At 42.9% G+C, this 22,644-nt stretch overlaps 1 protein-coding gene across 2 annotated transcripts in view; it reads right to left on the minus strand.

Annotated features, from left to right (window-relative positions):
- Positions 1–3,163: 3,163 nt before the first annotated feature.
- stk11 (serine/threonine kinase 11) overlaps positions 3,164–22,644 on the minus strand; it is a 94,542-nt gene continuing 75,061 nt past the window's right edge. For both annotated transcript variants that reach the window (XM_078424044.1, XM_078424043.1), the window contains one exon: positions 3,164–10,016. In XM_078424044.1, the coding sequence (XP_078280170.1) occupies positions 9,916–10,016 (101 nt within the window). In that variant the 3' untranslated portion in view covers positions 3,164–9,915. The remainder of the gene's footprint in view (positions 10,017–22,644) is intronic.

Genomic DNA, 22,644 nt, shown 5'->3' on the forward strand with positions numbered 1-22,644 from the left:
TACTTTTAATAGGAATGTGGCCAATCATGCAGGAATGTGGAGGAGAATCTGTAGGTACTTGATAAGTAGAAAACTGATGATGTTGGCAAGAATTACTCAGACTGGGAGAACAATTTGAAAAAACTACCAGCATTAAAAATTAATGCATGGAAATTAGATTGCACAGTGCCACATTTTTGTGCATTGTGGATTCGAATTTTTATCAAAACATGAATGAAAATGTAACAAGTTCCACTGCGCATCAGAGACGTTGGTGCCTTTGACCCGGTTTCCTCGAACCTGCTGTCTGTGTAAGATACACAAGAGGAATCAAGAACCAGAGGACACAGGTTTAAGGTGAAGGGGGAAAGATTGAATAGGAATTAGTTTAATTTAGAGGTACAATGCAGAAACAGGCCCTTCAGCCCACTGAGTCTGACCCGATCAGCGATCCCCACATACTGGCACTATCATATACACTCTTTTACAATCTTTACCAAAGCCAATTCACCTACAAACCTGTACATCTTTCGAATGTGGGAGGAATACAGAGCACCCAGAGAAAACCCTTGCAGTCACAGGGAGAACGTTCAAACTCCGTACAGACAGCACCCGTAGTCAGGATCGAACCCGGGTCTCTGGAACCGCTAGGCAGCAACTCTACCGCTGCGCTACCGTGCCGCCCTCTGTTTCTTACACAAAGGGTGATGGGTATATGGAACGAGCTGTTGGAGGAGGTGCTTGAGGCAGGTACTATCGCAACATTTCAAAAACATTTGGACAGGCACCTGGATAGGACAGGTTTAGAGGGATTTGGACCAAACGCAGGCAGGTGGTACTGGTGTAGATGGGGCACGTTGGTTGACATGGGCAAGTTGGGCTGAAGGGCCTGTTTGACTCTATGATATGGAGGATGTCGGGTGCACAGTGGTGTCCAGTCACAAGTAGTGCACTTCTGGATGCCACCTACAAGGTGTGCATTTGCTGTGGAGTGTCATGCCTGCTCCAAGCTACTCCTGCCCTTAGATCTCCACAGCCCTAAGGCCTGTGAGATTTAAAGACGTTCTCCCTGGGCACTCTCCAAGTTCGAACTGGGAGCCTGATTTAGGAGGGTCACCTTTAAATAATATATTTTCCCATCTCTTAGTCAAGGCATAGAAAGCTGTGGAGCAAGTCTTCCCTCCATTGAAGCTGCCAGACCTGCTGAGGTACACAAGTTACAGGAGTAGAATTAGGCCATTCAGTCCATCGAGTCTACTCCACCAGTTCAATCACGGCTGATCTCTGCCTCCTAATCCCATTGGCCTGTCTTCTCCCCATAACCCTTGGCATCCATTCTAATCAGGTTCCTCCAGCACTTTGATTTTTTGCTTATAGATGGGTTCTGGACAGTTGGCATGGGTAGGATGGGCTGTCGGGCCTGGTTCTGTAGTGTTTGACGAACCCGACTCGCTCTTGCATCCCTTACTTCCTACTCTAGCGCCTGAAGTTCACCCTGAGTTCCACCTGCTGATATTTTGCCAAAACCCATCCAACCCCAATGTTCATGGAGTAACCAGCGGGCCAGGCAGCAACGGCATGAGGGGATGGATAGTTAACGTTTCAGGTCGGGACCTTTCTTCAGTTTGATTGTAGTGGAGAGAGAAAGCCGACAGAGTGGTGGGGGCGGGACAAAGCCTGGCAGATGGTAGGTTGAGGGAGGTGAGGGGGCTTTGATTGGCAAATGGTGGAGTAAGTAACAAAGGCTAGAGAAGAAAGTGTATCCGATAAGGCAACATTTAAAGCTAGAGACAGGGATATAGGTGGAAGGAGAGAGAGGGGTAGCGAAGAGAGACAGGACAATAAGAGAAATGGGTGAGCAGGGATGGGGGCAGAAGAAAAAGAGAGGGTTCCATCTGTATCCACCTATCACTTGCCAAGCTTTGTCCCAACCCCACCTCTTTTCCAGCTTTCTCCCTCCCTACTCCAATCCGTCTGAAGGAAAGTTCTAACCCAAAACATTGCATATTCATCTCCTCCATAGATGCTGTCCGAATTACTCCAGTGCTGTGTGCTGCTCAAGATTCCTAGCATCCCTGACCCCAATATAGATTACTTCCACTGAGTGGCACAGAAGTGCAGCGGTAGAGTTGTTATCTTACAGCGCCCGAGACCCGGGTTCAATCCTGACTACAGGTGCTGTCTGTACAGAGTTTATACATTCTCCGTGACCGCGTGGGTTTTCTCATTGTTTCCTCTCACACGTCAAAGATGCACAGGTTTGTAGGTTAATTGGCTTGGTATAAATGTAAAATTGTCCCTGGTGTGTGTAGGATAGTGTTACTGTGTTAATGTGCGGGGATCACTAGTCAGTGCGGACCCGGTGGACCGAAGGGCCTGTTTTCGCACTGTATCTCTAAACCAAACTAAACTAAACTGTATGATGTGTGAAAACTTTTCTTTGGGTGTTAGTGTCTAGTCTCCAAGTGTATTGAATCATAGAAGACCGACCTGTGATCTCCCTGTGGCTGCGTGGGTTTTCTCTGGATGCTCCGTTTTCCTCACACATTCCAAGGACGTGCAGGTAAAATGGCTTCAGAAAAAAGGTCAACCTGTCCCTAGTGTGTATGATAGTGTTTGTGTATAGGGTGATCGGTGGGGCAAAGGGCGTTTCCACGCCTTATCTCTAAAGCGCAAAGTAAAGTCATTGTTTCCCACACAACCCCCACCCAGATAAAGAGAAGGGTTATTAGCCACTGAACCCCACAGACATCCCATCTCAGTGCTCAACCTTTCCCCTTGAAAACAAATCCTTTTGGCTACCTGGCCCCTTCATCTCCTTGAAATCCCAAACCGTCCGAGGATTCAGGCTTACCTGTTTTCATAAATTCATGTTCATAAGTCCGAGGAGCAAAATTCAGCCCATTAAGTCTACTCCGCCATTCAATTATGGCTGATCTATCTTTCCATCTCAACCCCATTCTCCTGCTTTCTCCTCATAACCCCTGACACCCATGCTAATCAAGAACCTATCAATCCGCTGCCTTAAAAATATCCATTGCCTTGGCCTCCAACAGCTGCCTGTGCCAATGAATTTCCATTGTGTGTTTGTAATGGCAAAGTTGCCTTCAATTTCATGCTCTACTTCATTTTGATGAGACAAACCTATGAACAAAATTTAAACAGACGGTGTTCAATTTCTAGGCATTAATATTTTAATTCTGGACCATTAATGTTCCAGCACCCAGTACAGATTGCTAAGTAGCCATTATTATCATTTCAGAGGTAAACCAATTTAAACAAAATGATGCAACATTAAAATGCAACCAGTGTTGACACTTAACTTTAGCAGTCAGCCATAACTATTGTGAATGAAGTGAAATGTCTTTACAATGACAATCTTACAAAACACAAGTCGTGAAACATTGACAGGTTTCTCATCAATTGAGCAATTTCAGCCCAATGCACTGTGACATTCAAGTCAATTATTTACTCTAGGTTCCTCCAAATTCATTTAATTTTAATGCAGAAACTGGGTTCTAAGTAAACGTCACGTGTGATTGACCCGACATTGCCAGCCAGCAACTCCTCCGGGACCTTGAGTACCACAAATGTTATACATTTACAACAATAGTTATTTGCAATTTAAATTTCCTTCTCTTTGCTGTCAGGAGGCCACGCTGGGTCCTAAAGATCTGCTGCAATTGTTTGGGCAACCACAGTGACTTGACTTCATGAAGGAATTTACTGTGTGAAAAACACGTTGAGATATTTCCGAGGGAGGTAATGAAGCATTGTACAAATCACACATCCACTGGGGATTAAATTAAGCAATGACAGATATCTCAGTGTTACTCCGAAGTAGTATGAAGAGTAAATGAATTTGTTTTAGGAATTCAAGTTCACTCACAACCACTTACTCGCTTAAATTTCACTGTGCCAACATTTCATGCAGCAACTGGGATGAGATATTTATCTGCATTTGTCATGTAATCACTGCAATTAGTGACCTTCTGCACAGTTGCTCAGTTTCAGTAGTCGTGTGTGAAGGGGAGATGAACCGCTGCCTCCTGCTGTCATGACTGGAACTTTTAAACAGCATTGCTTCACCTGGATCTGCCACTGGCAGTGGAGAGAAGGCATGGGGTGTGAAGAGCAGAGCATCTCGATCTGCCAGGTCCTCTTTAGAAAAGTATTGTGCCCATTATCAGAGGACACCAAGTGCTGGAGTAACTCAGCGGATCAGCAGAGCATGGATTGGTGATGTTTCGTGTCGGGACCCTTATTCAGACTGATTGTGAGTGGGAGGTGGGTGGGGGGGGGAGAGGAAGCTGAGAGAGAGGGGGTAGGACAAAGCCTGGCAGGTAATAGGCCAAAGATAGACACAAAATGCTGGGGTCACTCAGCGGGCCAGACAGCATCTATGGAGAAAAAGAATAGCTGGCGTTTCAGGTCGGTATCACAGGCGAGGAGAGTTATTTGATAGGCAGATGGTTGGACAAAGACCAGAGATGAAAAGACAGGTGTGCGAAAAAGGATTGAAGAGTTGCAAATTGTGAAGCTAGAGGAAGGAATGTAGATGGAAGGGGAAGGAGAAAATAGGTGCGAGTCCAGGTTGCCCGCTATCGTGCTTGGTTTGTGACTTCCTGCGCATTCTGTACCCCCAAAGATGATCTGGAGATCATGTTGAGAGAGGCAGAAGCCAGAGTAAAATTCTAAACACAGGCTAGGAGAAGCTCCAAAAAAGAATAGATGTCCTCACCTGAATAACGATCAAAACTCAGCTGACTCCATTGATCACTATTGTTAAGAGTCACCCAACAAGGATGGTCACAATTAAAGTCAGATGGACAGATTGTAAGATTGAATGTGACAGCTAACATTCAGCTGCTAAAATAAAGGGTAGCAAAGTGGATGGGTTGGCTGAGCTGCTGCCTCACAGCGCCAGAGACCCAGTTTCGATCCAGTCTGTGTGGAGTTTACATATTCTCCCTGTGACCACATGGGTTTCCTCCCAGTGCTTCGGTTTCCTATCACATTGCCAAGACGTGTTGGTGTGAAGGTCAATTGGCTTCTGTAAATTGCCCCTAGTGTGTAAGGGGTGGATGAGAAAGTGAGATAATATATCACTGGCGTAACTTGGTGGGCCAAAGAGCCCGTTTCCATGCTGTGTCTCTAAACTGAACTAAGGGAGACAAGTGAGGATGCATTCTGTAAAGTTCTCTGCTAGGGCAAGATTTCTCACGCACAACACCCTGTTACTTTGCAGCGCTCATGTGGCTCAGGGTGTCAGTGCATGGGCAGAAGCTTCAGGGACATGTACATTGTGCAGACAATATCGAAGGTGTCGACACTTCACAACTGCTCTGGAAGTTCTCAATCCTCTTCAGTAATCGATTATCCTCCACCATTCAATCCCTGGGGAATTGCTGATCCATGGGAACAGCACAGTGCAGTCCAGACCATGTCAGGACCCTCTCGGGGATTTGTCAGTGTCAAAAGCATGCACTAGCTTCAACTACCCATTGAGCCTACGGTGCCATTCTTAGGATCATGGGTGAAGTTCCACATCAACTCTGGTTTAGAGTCCAAACCCCATTTCCTTGACTCCCATTGGTCCCAACCACATATATCAAGGGCAATCCAGAATACATTTGTTTCTAACATCTCCCGGGATGCAAACATCACCATAGCAAGGCCAGCATTTAAATTCCTCCCCTGTCATTGAGAAGTGGCGGTCAAGCACCCACTAGGACCAACGCAGACCCACACGGGGAAGATACACACAGAGCAATAGAGCCATAGTGTGGAAACTGGTTCTTCGGCCCAACCTGCCCACGCCGGCCAACCGCCGGCCAACATGCCCCATCTACACTAATCCCATCTGCCTTAACAAAACCCAGATGGACAGATACACCAACTTCTGGCTATAGAAATTCCACCTCTTCTTCATTCTGCAGGTACATCCTTTTATTCTGATGCTGTGGCTTCTGGTCCTAGACTCTCCCACTCCACATCCATTCTATCTAGGCCTTTGAGTAGCATTATGAGTGGCAGAGATAATGTAGATCTTATTCCCATGACAAGGGTTACAAAAATATCAGTTTTTCTGAATTTGCTTTCTATTCGTTGACTTTTGCTTAAAAAGTTATAATGCTAATATGTCAATTTAAATCCTGTGTAATGGACAGATTTTGATTATAATTTCAAATACGGATCAATCAGGTTAAACCCTTTGGTGCCCAAAATTAATGGATTGGCAGAAAACTGCAGCCACTCACTGCCACCTTCTTAAAGGTGATTAGGGATGGCCAATAAATCCTGGCCTTGCCACTAACACCCTCGTCTGCAAATGCATTACAAAAAAATCCGTATGATTATAGTCATAGAGTCTTACAGTGTGGAAATAGACCCTTGGGCCCAACTTGTCAACATTTCCCATCAACACTAGTTCCATCTGCCTGCGTTTGCCCAGGTCCCTCTGAACCTGTCCTATCAATGTACCTGTCTAAATTTTTTCATAAACGTTGCAATAGTACTTGCCTCAACTATCTCCTCTGGCAGCTCGTTCCATACACCCACTACACTTTGTGTGAAAAAATTACCCCTCAAATTCCTATTACATCTTTCCCCCTTCACCCTCTGGTTCCTGACTCCCCGACTCAGGGCAAGGGACTCTGTGTGTCGACCCGATCTATACCTCTCATGATTTTGTACATCTCTATAAGATCGCCCGTCATGCTCCTGCGCCCCGAGGAATAGAGAGTCCTAGCCTGCTCAACCTCTCCCTATAGCTCAGGCCCTCGGCTCTGGGCAAAATCCTCACCAATTGATTATTTGACCATGATTTTATTACGCCTATCCTCACTCACACAGAGCCACCGCTTGCTATCTCGGAGGGTGTCCAGCATTCAAAACTGTGCATTGATCAACTGGGTAATTCAGGGAAAGGGCAACAATGCTGCAAACCGCACCTTTTCATCAAGCTAACAAGCATAGCTTTACTGGCCATTCCGAAAAGCCACCACATTCAATTGCATCCGGTAGGAGTAGGCATGTTCATCTAATAATGTACATAAACCTTTAGGATGTGGCATTTAATTTTTAATAGCAAGTGGCGAGACACATTGATGGCATGCTGATGATGCACAATTCATCTGAGGGAAGAGATGTACCAACTGGATGCTATTCCAAAGCGAATCCTCAACACCTAACTTAAACTGTAGGATGCAGTAGCACTCCGCAAATAACTTTTAAGATCTTTCAGTCCTCTCATTTTAAGTTTGGAAGGAGTTCCAGAGAGTTGTGTTGCTAATGCTTTCAAGTTCAATCCCCATGTGTTTTGCTTGTCAGGGTCAAGTAAATCACATCTTTGGAAAAAAATCCATTGGCAATAACTTACAGTTTTTTTTTTTTGTATGTTGGACAGGGAATTTTAGCAACACCAAACATGACTTTGGTGCACAGAATCTGACAACCCATTAGCTTAGTTGCCATTTTTCTTTCAATATTTCTGCCTCTTAAGTCGACAAATCAAAGATGGGTTAAGAGATACCTAGAGTAAAGTAGAAACTCGGCCGCTGATGTTACACAACACGCATTGACCACGGGAAGCCAGTTTTGCAATTGTCTCACAGAGTCCATTATAAAGCCTTTACTTTTTGTTTGCATAGCTGTAAATAGTCCTAAATCCAGGAACAAAGAATTTTACACACCAACTTTCTTCAGTCACCGTTGATACTGTTAATACAATGTAAATCACAGGTGCTATCAGAAATGCTTTGCTCCAAATACCTTCTGTAAAGTGGGTGTTTACATCTGTGAAAGTTCCATTTTACAACCTCAACTGCATCCTTGCTTTGAGCTGCACTTTTCCAGTGCACTTGGCTGCAAGTGTTGGCTTCAGTGTCATTTTGTCCCTTCGAGAATGGTGGCCATGAAGTTTGTCCCTACATCCATTATCAATCAAAGGGCTCTTTGAACCAGCCAGGGCAGTATTTCTGAAAACCAGCTGCATGCATCTATGCAACAATAACCAAGATCAATCTGTTCCTTTGATAACGTGATTGAGAAATACAGCTGTGAAAGGCCTTGTTGGCATAGCTGCTATCTTGAAATTAGATGGGAAAGACTTCTCTTGATTCAACTCTGTTGAAGTTTGAAGTAAAATGGAGAGATGCTTGTGTGTTGGCCTAGACATGAAGATTGTCAAACAGTGAATTCAGTGCAAATGTGTTAATCCATTCTAAAACAGTGCACATCCTAATTTTAAATTGTGTGGATAATCAGAGTTTTGTAAGGTTTGTAAGAAGAAAAATGTGCGATTCGTTTTGCCTACATTTGATTTTGAATATGAACCAAGTTCACTTTTAAGTCCAACAGACCATGCAAACTAAACAACACATTATAATCCAGGCCGAGTTTTGACCAGTAATGGATTTATAGTTACTATCCAGTAGCTGACTTAATTCCCTCATACATTTATCAAACAGATCAATACCTGGAAAAAAAAAGATAAAAGTGCTGGAATAATTCAGCAGGTCAGGCAGCATCTCTGGAGAACATGTACAATGACTTTTCAGTTCAGGACCCTTCATCAGCTTTACATGTTCTGCAAAGGTGCTGCTAGACCCGCTGAGTTACTCCAGCACTTTGTGCCTTTTTTTGTAAGCCAGCATCTGCAGCTCCTAGTATCCACAGTTCAATATCTCCAGCTGCAGTTACTGACTCCAAGAGAGCAAACGCTAAGTAGATTCCTTCTCTTTCCAGAGCAAACCAATAAGAAATAAGACGCAGGGTAAAGAATTCAAATCAGTCTCTCTGTGATAATAATACTGGCAACTACTTCAGTGCGATAAATAATGCTTTGGTACCACAACAGTGTTTTAATATTTCACCAAACAGCCGCACTGCAAAGTGAGCAGAGGCTTTATCAGGAAATCACAACAGCAGCCATAAATGTGTGCAGCCTGTGTTGAAAGACCAGCGTGAGGCAGCCTGTTACTGAGATCTGTCTCCTACCACCACCAACACAAAGCACTGAATGCATTACTGCCTTCTATGCAGCATTTTGCCAAGTCCCTCGTCAATCTAACAGTGCTGCAAAAAAGATCTAATACTCTTTGCCAATTGCAAATTATTGATTTTTGCCCTGCCAACTATGAACATTGGAAATATGCTTGCATCGTCTGCATAAAGGTAGCAGCTGTCAAACTGCTGCAGCCATTTGTGTCTGCTTCATCCACAGAACCATTTTTTTTTGTGTTTTGATTTTGGGATCGAATGCTGTGGGGAAGGAAGATTCAAAGCAGGGACATGAAGCTCTGGAGCACACCGCAAGTAAAAGGAATGCATGTGTCGGTGTGCCCACCAGGTGGCAGGGTGACTGGAGGCCATTCCCAGCAATGTAATCATTTATAACAGTGATGCGACTGAGACTGTAACAAATTCGTAGTAGGAAGTTAACACTCTTGAGAATAGGCCTTTCAGCAAAATAAGTCCCTTCCTTTGGCTCTTCCCTATTTGAAAATCCTGCTCATTTAACGATACAGGTGCTCCTGTCACTTCTTACCAAAGTGGCAGCAAGACATTTTAATTTGGTAGATGTTTGATTTTCTTAATGAATCTGCTGAAGAACAATGCAGATTAACATACACAAGGGTATTTATCCCATCGCCCTTCACAATAATACTCCCTTTCTCCAAGCCCTTTACAGCATGCATTTACACATGACGATGTGTACTATACTGCAAGTATAAACAGAAGACAAAAGTCTAAGACATAAAGTGCATCTACTTGGCTTTGCACAAACTTCTAAACATCCATGGTTATACTTTTTTTTTTTCAAACTCAGGTTTGTTGTTACAAACAGTTGGCATTTGTTGGTTGGTTGTTTGGTTGGTTGGTTGGGTTGGCATGCCGTTTTCTTTTGGTTGAAGGTTGGGCCTGTTCTTTCAATCACCGCTTCTTTCTTCTCCATTCCGTCGTCTGCCTGCAGTGCTGATCCACGCAGGAACACAGGCAGCAGTAACACCACAATCCCCCGGCGTCAGAGGTCGCTGCAAGACATTGAGAGAAAGAACCACGAGTGTGAGACATGGAGAGGCTTTGGAGTTGCTCAACGATTTATTGCCATTGGCTTCAACAGAAACTTGTTTAAAAAATAAAACATAAATCATTACGCAAAGTATTAACGAAAGAAACTGCTGAAGGAAGATAGACACAAAATGCTGGAGTAACAGCGGGACAGGCAGCATCGCTGGAGAGAAGGAATGGGTGATGTTTCGGGTCGAGACCCTTCTTCAGGGGAGAGGGAGTCAAGAGATATGGAAGGGTAAGGTGTGTAAACAACAGGTCATAGCAGAAGGTGATAAGGAAATGGAGAATGGTTCATTGTCAGCGGAGGGGAAGGCAACAAGGATCATACAATCACCTGGAGGAACAGCAGGTCAGGCAGTATCCATGGACGGAATGGACAAGTGACGTTTAGGGTTAAGATCCTTCATCTGGACTGAAATAGTTGATTTTACACATAGTAGTTCCAATCTAGCCTTCACTGTCTGCAGGAGTGATTTAAACAGATCCACTCAAAACCAAGCTGTATAAGTACTTGACAGAGAATAATTTGGAAGTTTATTGAGCAGAAACGAGGAACGGGACTGAGGGGAATCTAACAGAAGCCAGTAAATTTCCAACGGCCTCCTATAATGCTTTGATGCTTACATTTGGAACTAAAAATCCAGCAGCCACCACCATCTGTAACCCTAGACTCAACGTAGAAACAAAGAACTGCAGATGCTGGTTTACAAAAAAGGACACAAAGTGCTGGAGTAACTCAGTGAGAGAGGCAGCATCTTTAGAGAACATGGACAGGTGTTGTTTTGGGGTGGGACCCTTCTTCAGACTGATTGTGGAGGGGGAGGGGGGGAAAGAAGAAAGCTGGAAGAGAGGAGGGGCAGCACAAAGCCTGGCAGGTAACAGATGAACACAGGTGAGGGGGGGGGGGAAGGGGTTGATATGAAAAATCATTGGACAAAGGTTAGAAATGAATAAACAGAAGGCATGTTATTCTATGTGTTCCAAAAATCTACATTAATAAGACAAACATGGCATTTAGTTCCTATGACGTTCGGCAAATTCAAGTATGGTGATTAATCTCTGATACTCAGCTTGACAACATGGAATTTTTATTTTCAAATTAGTGTCACTGATCAAACCCAAAGGATTATTGGATGGATATTGCATCATTGTCAAACTGAGGTATATTTAAGAGTGGCCTATCTGTGGTAAAATAATCACAAACAAGAGCTGACCTCAATTAAACGCTGGAAAACATTTTGCAATACTGTTTACTGGCCAGGCATGGTTTACGATGTTTGGTAAATGACAGCAATAGATATTATTCAACGTGTCCTCTTCCTCAGCTGGCCCCTTTTCAAATGATAAACCTTTACAATAAAGTCCTCATCCAGAGAAAATGTTTGGGGTGAGATGCAAATAGTAACAGCAAGACTAAGATATGGCATTTCCACAAATACCGAATCATATAGAATTTAGCACACGAAACAGGCCCTTCGGCCCACCTTGCCCATGCTGACCAAGCTGGCATACTGGGTTAGTCCCATTTGCTTGCATTTGGCCCATAGTCCCCAGAACCCTTCTTATCCATATATCCATCCAAATGTCCAAGGAAGTGAAGATGCTAGTTTACCAAGGAAAGACACAAAATGCTGCAGTAACTCAGTGGGCCAGGCTTTACAAGTTTAAAACCATTCACACCATATCATTCAGTTCCGGTAGAAAGGGCATTAATCTGAAACATCAGCAATCTCTTGGTACTCATTCTGCTTTGATATCAGATTTTTAACAAAGGCAGAAATCCCAAGTGACAGAATAACAAAATGGAAGAGATACCACTGCTAATTTTTCATGTGAACTAAATGCGGGCATATTCAAGTGTCCAGAATTGAATATGTTATTTGTCAGAGATGAATACGAGTTCACAATTTACCTCTGCATTAAAATTAATTTCTCTGACACACAAATAAGGTTCAGTGCATAATTGTCGCATGTGTTAAAAATCTCCATACATGACTGTAAAATTAACAATTTAAGTTTTAAAATATTAAATCTCTTTTGAAAAATCCCATTACCTTTTCACTTAGTAAATATTTTACCGGAGAATTTTCACTTAAGAACTCCTAGAACACATTCAGCACACACTATGCCCCCTGTCTGTATCAGATGCACACTTTGTTCTCCCACCATTGGGCACATCTGTGGGGATATATATATTTGTTCAAATCCTACTTAGGCTCTTTGCCATAAAATGTTCCAGTCAAGATTGGATGGGGACATTACAATGTTTTCCGTCTCAAGAAATGGAGCCATTTGTTGAATCACACTTTGCCAATATTTACACTTCACACACACACACATTCCAGAAAAATTGTGCAAAATTGATCAGCTGGACAAGGACCCTTGAATCCAGTCACCCGAAATGTGATTACAAGACGTTGCACTGAAATTGGTGTGGGGGGACTTATACTTCTCATAGTTTACACCAAAAGGCAAGACTGATTAGAAAATACCTGATATCTGGAACATTTTACATTTTTCAAAGGAGGCAGAATTCTGACGAGACTTCTGTCTGCCCTTGACAATGAACACAACAAAAAAATCACCAGCCAATAGCTTGTTGAGCAGTAGAGGTATACTCGATTTCTTGAGCAATTGAATGGCACATTTTTTACATTACAACACTGGCCACTTTTCAAAGGTGCCACACTGGCTGAAGTGTACATTGAGATGATAGAAGAGAGGAGTTACAGAATCATGCAGCATGGAAACAGGCCCTTCAGCCCAACTTGCCCATGCCAACCAACATGTCCCATCGACACTAGTCCCACCTGCCTGCATTTGGCCCATATTCCTCTAAACCTGTTCTATGCATGTACCTGTCCAAATGTTTCTTAAATGTTGCGATAGTCCCTGCATTTCAAAATGCTTTACATAAACCAAAGCAACAGTGAAAATTACCAAAATAGTTTTGTGTGAACTAACGGTATAACTATAAATATTTCATTCTAACCTTTTCAGAGCATAGAAAGTAGACCATTACATTCACACAGTAAAGTAGTTATTTAGTGCATTTGAGAATGGGACTGCTGCATTTTTTAACTGTTAGATTTTACTGTTAACTTATTGATAGAAACAAATGAAAGAAATGCAAAATGATAAAAAATAGAAACATAAAATCAATAAAATAAATGAAATTATGACAAGACTTCATAAGGCAAATAAATAAATAAATAAATATCATTAATTGTAGTTAACTTTTATAGTTTGGCAGTGTTGAAAAATGTAATTGAGCATTTTGGAAAGGCAAAACGAAAGGTGCGTTTATCTTTCTAATGTATAATGTCGTGCGTGGTCACAGGTCCCTGTGAAAATGCCTTGAACATATGAAAAGTTTTAAAAAGTACAGCAGTCATTGACTCATACAGCATGATAACAGGCCCTTTGGCACAACTTTCCCACACCAACCAACATGCCCCATCTTGATTAGTCCCACATGCCTGCATTTGGCCCATATCCCTCTAAACCCACCCTATCCATGTATCTGCCTAAATATTTCTTAAACGTTGTGAGAGCACCTTCCTCAACTACATCCTACGGCAGCTCATTCCATTTACCTAACACACTTTGTAAAAAAAGTTGCCCCTCAGGTTCCTATTAAATCGTTCCCCTCTCACCTTAAACCTATGATTCTCGATTCCCCTACTCTAGGTAAACGACTCTGTGCAATTCCCTAAGTTCCTCTCGCAATCTTATACACGTCTATGAGATCACCCCTCATCCTCCTGCGCTCCAAGGAATAAAGTCTTAGCCTGCTCAACCGCTCCCTATAGCTCAGGCCCTCGGGTCCTGGCAACATCCTCGTAAATCTTCTCATCGTGAAAGAAACAAAATGAGTGTTGTGTGATAAGTCTTGATTTTCCAGGTATTAAACCAAACGTGAACACGACCATGACTGTGTGCAACTTGTTTGGAAATAACCTTCTGATTTGCGTAGGAAGGAACTGCAGATGCTGGTTTAAACTGAAGGTAGACACAAAATGCTAGAGTAACTCAGCGGGACAGGCAGCATCTCTGTAGAAAAGGGATGGGTGCCGTTTCAGGTTGAGAGAGTCACAGACTGAAGAGTCATACAACATGGAAAGAGTTTAGGTTTTTAAATGGTTACATGTACCGAAGTATAGTGAAATGTATTGTTTTGCATGTTATCCAATCAGATCAGATACTGCTATAGAAACAATGAACTGCAGGTGCTGATTTATACAAAAGGACACAAAGTGCAGGAGTAACTCAATGGGTCAGGCAGCATCTCTGTAGAACACGGTCATGTTTCGGCTCAACACCCTTCTTCAGACACTTCACATGCTTCTAAAGAATGGGTCCTGACTTGAAACGTCACCTATCCATGCTCTCCAGAGATGCTACCTGAGTCGCTGAGTTACTCCAGCACTAGTGTCCAGATAATACCAGACATAAATACAATCAAGTCAAACTCAAGTACAATAAGTAAAGCAAAGGGGAAGATACAGAGTGCAGAATATATTTCTTAGTATTGCCATGCATCAGTTCCATAGGCTGCAATTTTCAGATCATTTGGCCCAGCATTTCCTTGCCGTTCATTGGACACCCATTTATATTAACCCCATCCTCCAGCACTTGACCTTTGTCTCCTATGCTGAGGCGATTTAAGTTTTCATCTAGACACTTCTTACGTGTGCCAGTGCTTCTGTTTCCACCATTCTCTGTGTATTTACCACTCTCTTGGGGTAAAAACAGAAATCCACCCAAACATTTTACTTTCAACAAGTAAAATGCTTAGCAAACTCCTAAAAAAAAACCTTACAACTGCAATTCCGGCAAAGGATCTTCAACCTGAAAGGCTAACTCTGTTGCAAAAAAAAAAATCATCAAGCTGCTGGAAGAACTCAGCAGGCCAGGCAGCACCTACGGAGAGAAAGGAACAGTCGACGATTTGGGTCAAGACTACCCTCTAAGTGTAAAGGGATGTGGCAAAAGGGATGTGGTCAGCACAGACTGGTTAAGTAGAAAGTCCCTGTTTTTGTGTTGTACAATTCTTTTAAATTATATCTATAAGCCTCATAACAAATATATAGAGGCCCATAATTCTAGTTGATAAAGTTTCAATACAAGCTCAGTTATTAAACTATTAAGTATCATGATGTAGTGATAGTTATGGACATAGTTTGAATCACAACACATGACAAATTTAACATGCCCTCATCTTTATGCCTGACAAGGAAACAGAATACCTTTAACATCATGTTGCTTTGCATTTGCTGCATTATCAGTGCATATATATTAAATAAAATTCAAATGAATAGAAACAGCCTGTAGTTCCTGAAGAATACTCTTTAAGCTTAATTCCAATATAGAATCAATATTGGAAATGTCAAAGCAGTAATAATGGCAAGATGTGGATGGAGAAATTGGGGAGACACATTATATTGCAGGAGTATGAAATTCCTCCATCTGTTCCTCAGTCCCTCCGGACTGCCCACCCCCTGCATCCTCGACAGCCAAGCAATGCAGTGGCAGGTTTCCAGTAACATCATCACAAGTAGTGTACGCAAGCACAGACGCCAGATAAATCTCCTTCACTTTTACTCTGCACGTCAAGAGCCATCTGGACCTTTACAGCGCGGCAAATCTGAGATCAAACACACAAAGGAACAAGGGACTGAGCCACCCCACTGCTCCCACCCCCTGCCACCACTCTACCCCTGCACTATCAATTCTTAATCAGTTCAAATAGGTAACGAGTACCGTCATTCAGATTCCCTGCCGTTCTCTCTCATGTTCCCAGTCTGGCGTTCGACAGGAGGTAAATTAGTGAAAACACTGATTGGCACAAAGCCCGTGTCATAAACACCGAAGTAGAGATAAGAACGGCTCTCATGTTAAAAACAATCTTCTCAGGAAAGGCAGGATTAATAACTGATCGGCAATCCATTAAGTGGTATTAGTGTCATCTCTCTTTTCTCTCCAAACATTCAATAGGAGCTCCATATTTGAAGAAAATTGGTTTTATTTTAAATTTGGTTTTATTTCAAACCAGAGTATCGGGGAAACTATATCCAACAAGCAAGACTTGGCTGGACTTTGAGGGAAAATTCCCCAATTTGTCAATGGCCTGTAGGTGTTCTGGGGAGGAACTTGGTCAGCCATTCTGGTGCTAACATTGTCAAGGAACACCATTGCAGATCTCCATCCTGGTGAACAATAGATATTTTCAAGTTATTTTTTCTGAGTTACTGATAATGAGTATTATGATTTCTGTATGCACATTTTCATACATGGCCATACAGTTAAATACAGTTCAAAACAGAAAATGCTGGAAACACTCAGCAGATCCAGCAGCATCTGTGGAAAGAGAAGCAGAGTTGATGTGTAGGAAGGAACTGCAGATGCTGGTTTAAACCAAAGATAGACACAAAAAGATGGATTATTTCAGCGGGACAGGCAACATCTCTGGAGAGAAGGAATAGGTGACGTTTCAATAGACAATAGACAATAGGTGCAGGAGTAGGCCATTCAGCCCTTCGAGCCAGCACCGCCATTCAATGCGATCATGGCTGATCACTCTCAATCAGTACCCCGTTCCTGCCTTCTCCCCATACCCCCTCACTCCGCTATCCTTAAGAGCTCTATCCAGCTCTCTCTTGAAAGCATCCATCGAACTGGCCTCCACTGCCTTCTGAGGCAGAGAATTCCACACCTTCACCACTCTCTGACTGAAAAAGTTCTTCCTCATCTCCGTTCTAAATGGCCTACCCCTTATTCTTAAACTGTGGCCCCTTGTTCTGGACTCCCCCAACATTGGGAACATGTTTCCTGCCTCTAATGTGTCCAATCCCCTAATTATCTTATATGTTTCAATAAGATCCCCCCTCATCCTTCTAAATTCCAGTGTATACAAGCATAATTGCTCCAGCCTTTCAACATACGACAGTCCCGCCATTCCGGGAATCAACCTAGTGAACCTACGCTGCACGCCCTCAATAGCAAGAATATCCTTCCTCAAATTTGGAGACCAAAACTGCACACAGTACTCCAGGTGCGGTCTCACCAGGGCCCAGTACAACTGTAGAAGGACCTCTTTGCTCCTATACTCAACTCCTCTTGTTACGAAGGCCAACATTCCATTGGCTTTCTTCACTGCCTGCTGTACCTGCATGCTTCCTTTCTGTGACTGATGCACTAGGACACCCAGATCTCGTTGAACATACCCTCTTCCTAACTTGACACCATTCAGATAATAATCTGCCTTTCTATTCTTACTTCCAAAGTGAATAACCTCACACTTATCTACATTAAACTGCATCTGCCATGTATCCGCCCACTCACACAACCTGTCCAAGTCACCCTGCAGCCTTATTGCATCTTCCTCACAATTCACACTACCCCCCCCAGCTTAGTATCATCTGCAAATTTGCTAATGGTACTTTTAATCCCTTCATCTAAGTCATTAATGTATATCGTAAATAGCTGGGGTCCCAGCACCGAACCTTGCGGTACCCCACTGGTCACTGCCTGCCATTCCGAAAGGGACCCATTTATCCCCACTCTTTGCTTTCTGTCTGTCAACCAATTTTCTATCCATGTCAGTACCCTACCCCCAATACCATGTGCTCTAATTCTGCCCACTAATCTCCTATGTGGAACCTTGTCGAAGGCTTTCTGAAAGTCGAGGTACACCACATCCACTGACTCTCCCCTGTCAATTTTCCTAGTTACATCCTCAAAAAATTCCAGTAGATTTGTCAAGCATGATTTCCCTTTCGTAAATCCATGCTGACTCGGAATGATCCTGTTACTGCTATCCAAATGCTCAGCAATTTCGTCTTTTATAATTGACTCCAGCATCTTCCCCACCACTGATGTCAGACTAACTGGTCTATAATTACCCGTTTTCTCTCTCCCTCCTTTCTTAAAAAGTGGGATAACATTTGCTATCCTCCAATCCACAGGAACTGATCCTGAATCTATAGAACATTGAAAAATGATCTCCAATGCTTCCACTATTTCTAGAGCCACCTCCTTAAGTACCCTGGGATGCAGACCATCAGGCCCTGGGGATTTATCAGCCTTCAGTCCCATCAGTCTACCCAAAACCATTTCCTGCCTAATGTGGATTTCCTTCAGTTCCTCCATCACCCTAGGTTCTCCGGCCCCTAGAACATTTGGGAGATTGTGTGTATCCTCCTCAGTAAACACAGATCCAAAGTAACGGTTTAACTCGTCTGCCATTTCTTTGTTCCCCATAATAAATTCCCCTGCTTCTGTCTTCAAGGGACCCACATTTGCCTTGACTATTTTTTTCCTCTTCATGTACCTAAAAAAACTTTTGCTATCCTCCTTTATATTATTGGCTAGTTTACCCTCGTACCTCATCTTTTCTCCCCGTATTGCCTTTTTAGTTAACTTTTGTTGCTCTTTAAAAGAGTCCCAATCCTCTGTCTTCCCACTCTTCTTTGCTATGTTATACTTCCTCTCCTTAATTTTTATGCTGTCCTTGACTTCCCTCGTCAGCCACAGGTGTCTCTTACTCCCCTTAGAGTCTTTCCGCCTCTTTGGGATAAATTGATCCTGCAACCTCTGCATTATTCCCAGGAATACCTGCCATTGCTGTTCTATCGTCTTCCCTGCTAGGGCCTCCTTCCAGTCAATTTTGGCCAGCTCCTGCCTCATGCCTCTGTAATCCCCTTTGCTATACTGTAATACCGACACTTCCGATTTTCCCTTCTGCCTTTCCATTTGCAGAGTAAAACTTATCATGTTGTGATCACTGCCTCCTAATGGCTCTTTTACCTCTAGTCCCCTTATCAGATCAGGATCATTACACAACACTACATCCAGAATTGCCTTCTCCCTGGTAAGCTCCAGTACAAGCTGTTCTAAGAATCCATCTCGAAGGCACTCTACAAACTCTCTTTCCTGGGGTCCATTTCCAACCTGATTTTCCCAGTCTACCTGCATGTTGAAATCTCCCATAACCACCGTAGCATTACATTTGTGACATGCCAATTTTATCTCCTGATTCAACTTGCACCCTATGTCGAGGCTACTGTTTGGGGGCCTATAGATAACTCCCATTAGGGTCTTTTTACCCTTACAATTCCTCATTTCGGGTCAAAACCCTTCTTCAGACTAGTCTGGTCAATTATGATATGAACTGTTTTAGCTATTTATATGCAATTATTGAATTCATTAGAGTCTCAAGGGCTAGAACATGTTGTCAGAAGATAAGATAATGTTCTACAAGGTCCAATGTTGAATTTTGTTGGAACAATGCAAGAAGCCAAAGACAACATGGGAGTGGGGTGTTGAATTGAAGAATTAAATAACTAGTAGCTCCGAGTCACCCTCGCAAAATTAATGTAGATATTCTGCAGTCATCTGTTGTAGAGAAGAGTATGTCATGAACACAAGAGGTGAGGCACTCCAGTGGAAGAATCATTGCTTCACATGGAATGGTGATTGGAGCTCCAAATGGTAAGAATGGGAGAATTAAATGGAGAGTTGTGCATTGCCTGAGATTATGTGAGTAGGGGTGCAGGAGTGGGTGGCGCAAATGGAAAGGATGTGCCTAGTGGTGGCTTCGTACTGAAGGCAGCAGGACGATCTGTTGAAGACGGAGGCTGGTGGAATGTAAGACAAGGACCGTTGGGTGTGTGTAGCACGAAAGTGAACATGATAAATTTGAGCCCTGCCAAGTGTGGTGGAAGGGAAGCCATGATTAAGGAAAGCCAACAACATCAGAGATGTACAGTGTGGAAGGTGCAGGCATCAGAGTAGATACAATAGAGAATGAGAAATTGGGAAAATGGAATGAAGCCCTGATTGGAGGCAGGGTGAGACACAGTATTGCACAGGTAGCTGTGACAGTCTGAGGGATTGCTATGGAAAAGGACACAAAGTGCTGCAGTAACCCAGATGGTCAGGCAGCATCTCTGGAAAACATGGACAGGTGATGTTTTGGGAGAGGACCCTTCTTCATACTGATTGGAGGGGGAGGGGGGAGAAAGCTGGATGAGAGGAGCAACAGGGCAAAGCATGGTGCCTGACTCGTTGAGTTCCTCCGGCACCTTGTGTTTTGCTCATGATTCCAGTATCTGCAGTTTCTTGCATCTCCACTATCCCTCCTTTCCAGACTTTCCATGCCTTTCTCTCGCCACACACGTGTGTGTGTGACAGCGGTCATACACACATATCTTCACAAGGCTTTAAATAGCACTCCTGATATTCTAATGAGACAAACCATCGCAAGAAAGGGTAACAAATGATCTGAAGGCAATGGATTCTGTTACAGATATCATGAAACCAAGGTAAGAATCGAACTCAGGTCTCCAGCGCTGCATTCACTGTAAGGCAGCAACTACACCGTTGCGCCAACGTGTCCGCCCATAATGTATATTTACCACAAAAAAAAAAGACTTGCAGCAATATAGTGTTTTTCCTGGCTATTAAATACCGTAAAACATTGTAGAGCTATTGCCACAGTGTGTGAAATGAAATATCTGCCAAAAATATAGTCTCCTATTGACTTGAGTACATTTGCTGAGACAGCATTGTTTGTGTGTAGGCCAATGTAGGCCAAATCATAAAAACTATTTATAACCGAGCCAATATAAATTATTTGTCAGTTATAGTAATTAAATCATGGAACAATTCACCGAATTGTATGGCAGAACAGCATTTGTTGTTTTCATCACCGATCCTTGGCTTTGGTGTTAATAACAGCAACATCTGTATTTTATACACTTTCTTTGGTGCAAACTAAGCCATTTTTACGGAAATAATTTTATGAACTCACCACCATTCGATGAACTCCCCCCTGTACTAATTTGCTGATACAAGGCTGTGTTAAAAGGAATGTGAAATCACAAAACACAATCAACTGGTTCTGATTGCCCCCTCAGAAATCAGATTCAAATTCCATTCAGGAGTTGGAGGCATGACGATACAATAGAACTTTATTTATCCCAGGAGGGAAATTGGTCTGCCAACAGTCATAAAACACAACAAGATACATGAAACAATAAAATGACGAGTGGAAAGTCCAGGATGGGGGATGTGCAAAGATTAGGGGGGGGGGGGGGGGGGGGGGCAAGTCACTCTACCACACGACAGAAGAGCGAGGAGTTGTAGAGTTTGATAGTCACAGGGAAAAAGGATCTCCTGTGGCGTTCTGAGCTCCATCTTGGTGCAACCAGTCTGGCATGAATAATTCAAAAATCAAAACACTGCAGTTTGTATAACTGAAATAAAACAAATAACTCTTTTATCCCACTCTCCATAGATGCTGCCTGACCAATTGAATATTTCCAGCACTAGCCATTTTATTTTGTTTGAAAGAATAAGCCGTTTCATTTGCAAGATCCCACATTTGCAGAATGTTCCTCCATTGAACCTGCTGTCAAAAGCAATTTGTACAAGTCAGGATGTCCGGTGCTTCAGAATACAGAAAGAGGAAGGCATGACATGAGAAGTTTCAGGAATGCAGTTCGAAATATTCTATAGCGGGGTCAAGAATCAAAAGAAACAAGTTTAGTGTGGAACCTTGTAGAGAACAGGCACAACCTCAGAGGGTGAACCTTTTCAGTGACTATTACCATCTGGGAACTTGGCTGCATTTGGGATGTGTGCACTTGTGCAACTTAGAAAATAAAGGCTATGTGAATTACTGAACTTTTTCTGGCCCAGTGGGCAGATCAAAGTTGGAAGCAAACTGGCCTCCTGGAATGTGAATGGTGCTGGTTATACAATTAAATGCTCTCTCTCGCACAAACTATTTATGAAAGCCACTAAATCACACCATTTTGATAGGTTACTGAAATGTTATGCATTTCTCTCACCACAAAACACTGCCCAACTATCCAGCAGTTATATATTTTTATGCTATTTTGCCAAGGCCCTAATGTTTAGATAGACTCTAAACATCCAGTTATACTTTTTGCAGAGCAGTTTTTTTCCCCCATTCATCTAATGTCACTCATCATTGTGAAACATTTGTGATGCATGCAAAAGATTGATCTTATAACCGTAGCGCATCAGAAGAAAACAAAAGTGAGTATAGATGTGCATCTTGGTCAGAAGGGGTACGTTGGCCGAGGTGCCTGTTTCCATGCTGTATGACTCTATGGGCATAAAACGAGAGTGTATAACAATGGAACAGCCATTTACGGCCAAGGTGCAAATACATTTCTTTAGCAGAAGGCTGCAAACCTTGGCACTGCTCAGACATTGATTGTACTCAAGCTGAATCTAAGAAGGAGTGGACATGAAGGGAATCAAGTGGGAAAATAAACGAGGTGAGGAAATTATTAAATGGATCAAGTTCAAACGGACTAAAGAATGTAAACACAAGGAACTGCAGATGTGGAATCTTGAGCAAAACACAGTGCAGGAGGAACTCAGTGGATCAGACAGCATACGTGGAGGGAATAGACAATTATATCTGAAGGGTCGCCTGAAACATTGTCTGTGATTTCCCTGCACAAATGCTGCCTGACATGCTGGGTTCCTCCAGCACTGTTTTGCTAGAGAGTGGAGTCCTGCTCACATTTCTAATGTTTTACTGCAGCTTTA

This window comes from Rhinoraja longicauda, chromosome 28 (assembly GCF_053455715.1).
Source record: "Rhinoraja longicauda isolate Sanriku21f chromosome 28, sRhiLon1.1, whole genome shotgun sequence".
Lineage (NCBI taxonomy): Eukaryota > Metazoa > Chordata > Chondrichthyes > Rajiformes > Arhynchobatidae > Rhinoraja > Rhinoraja longicauda.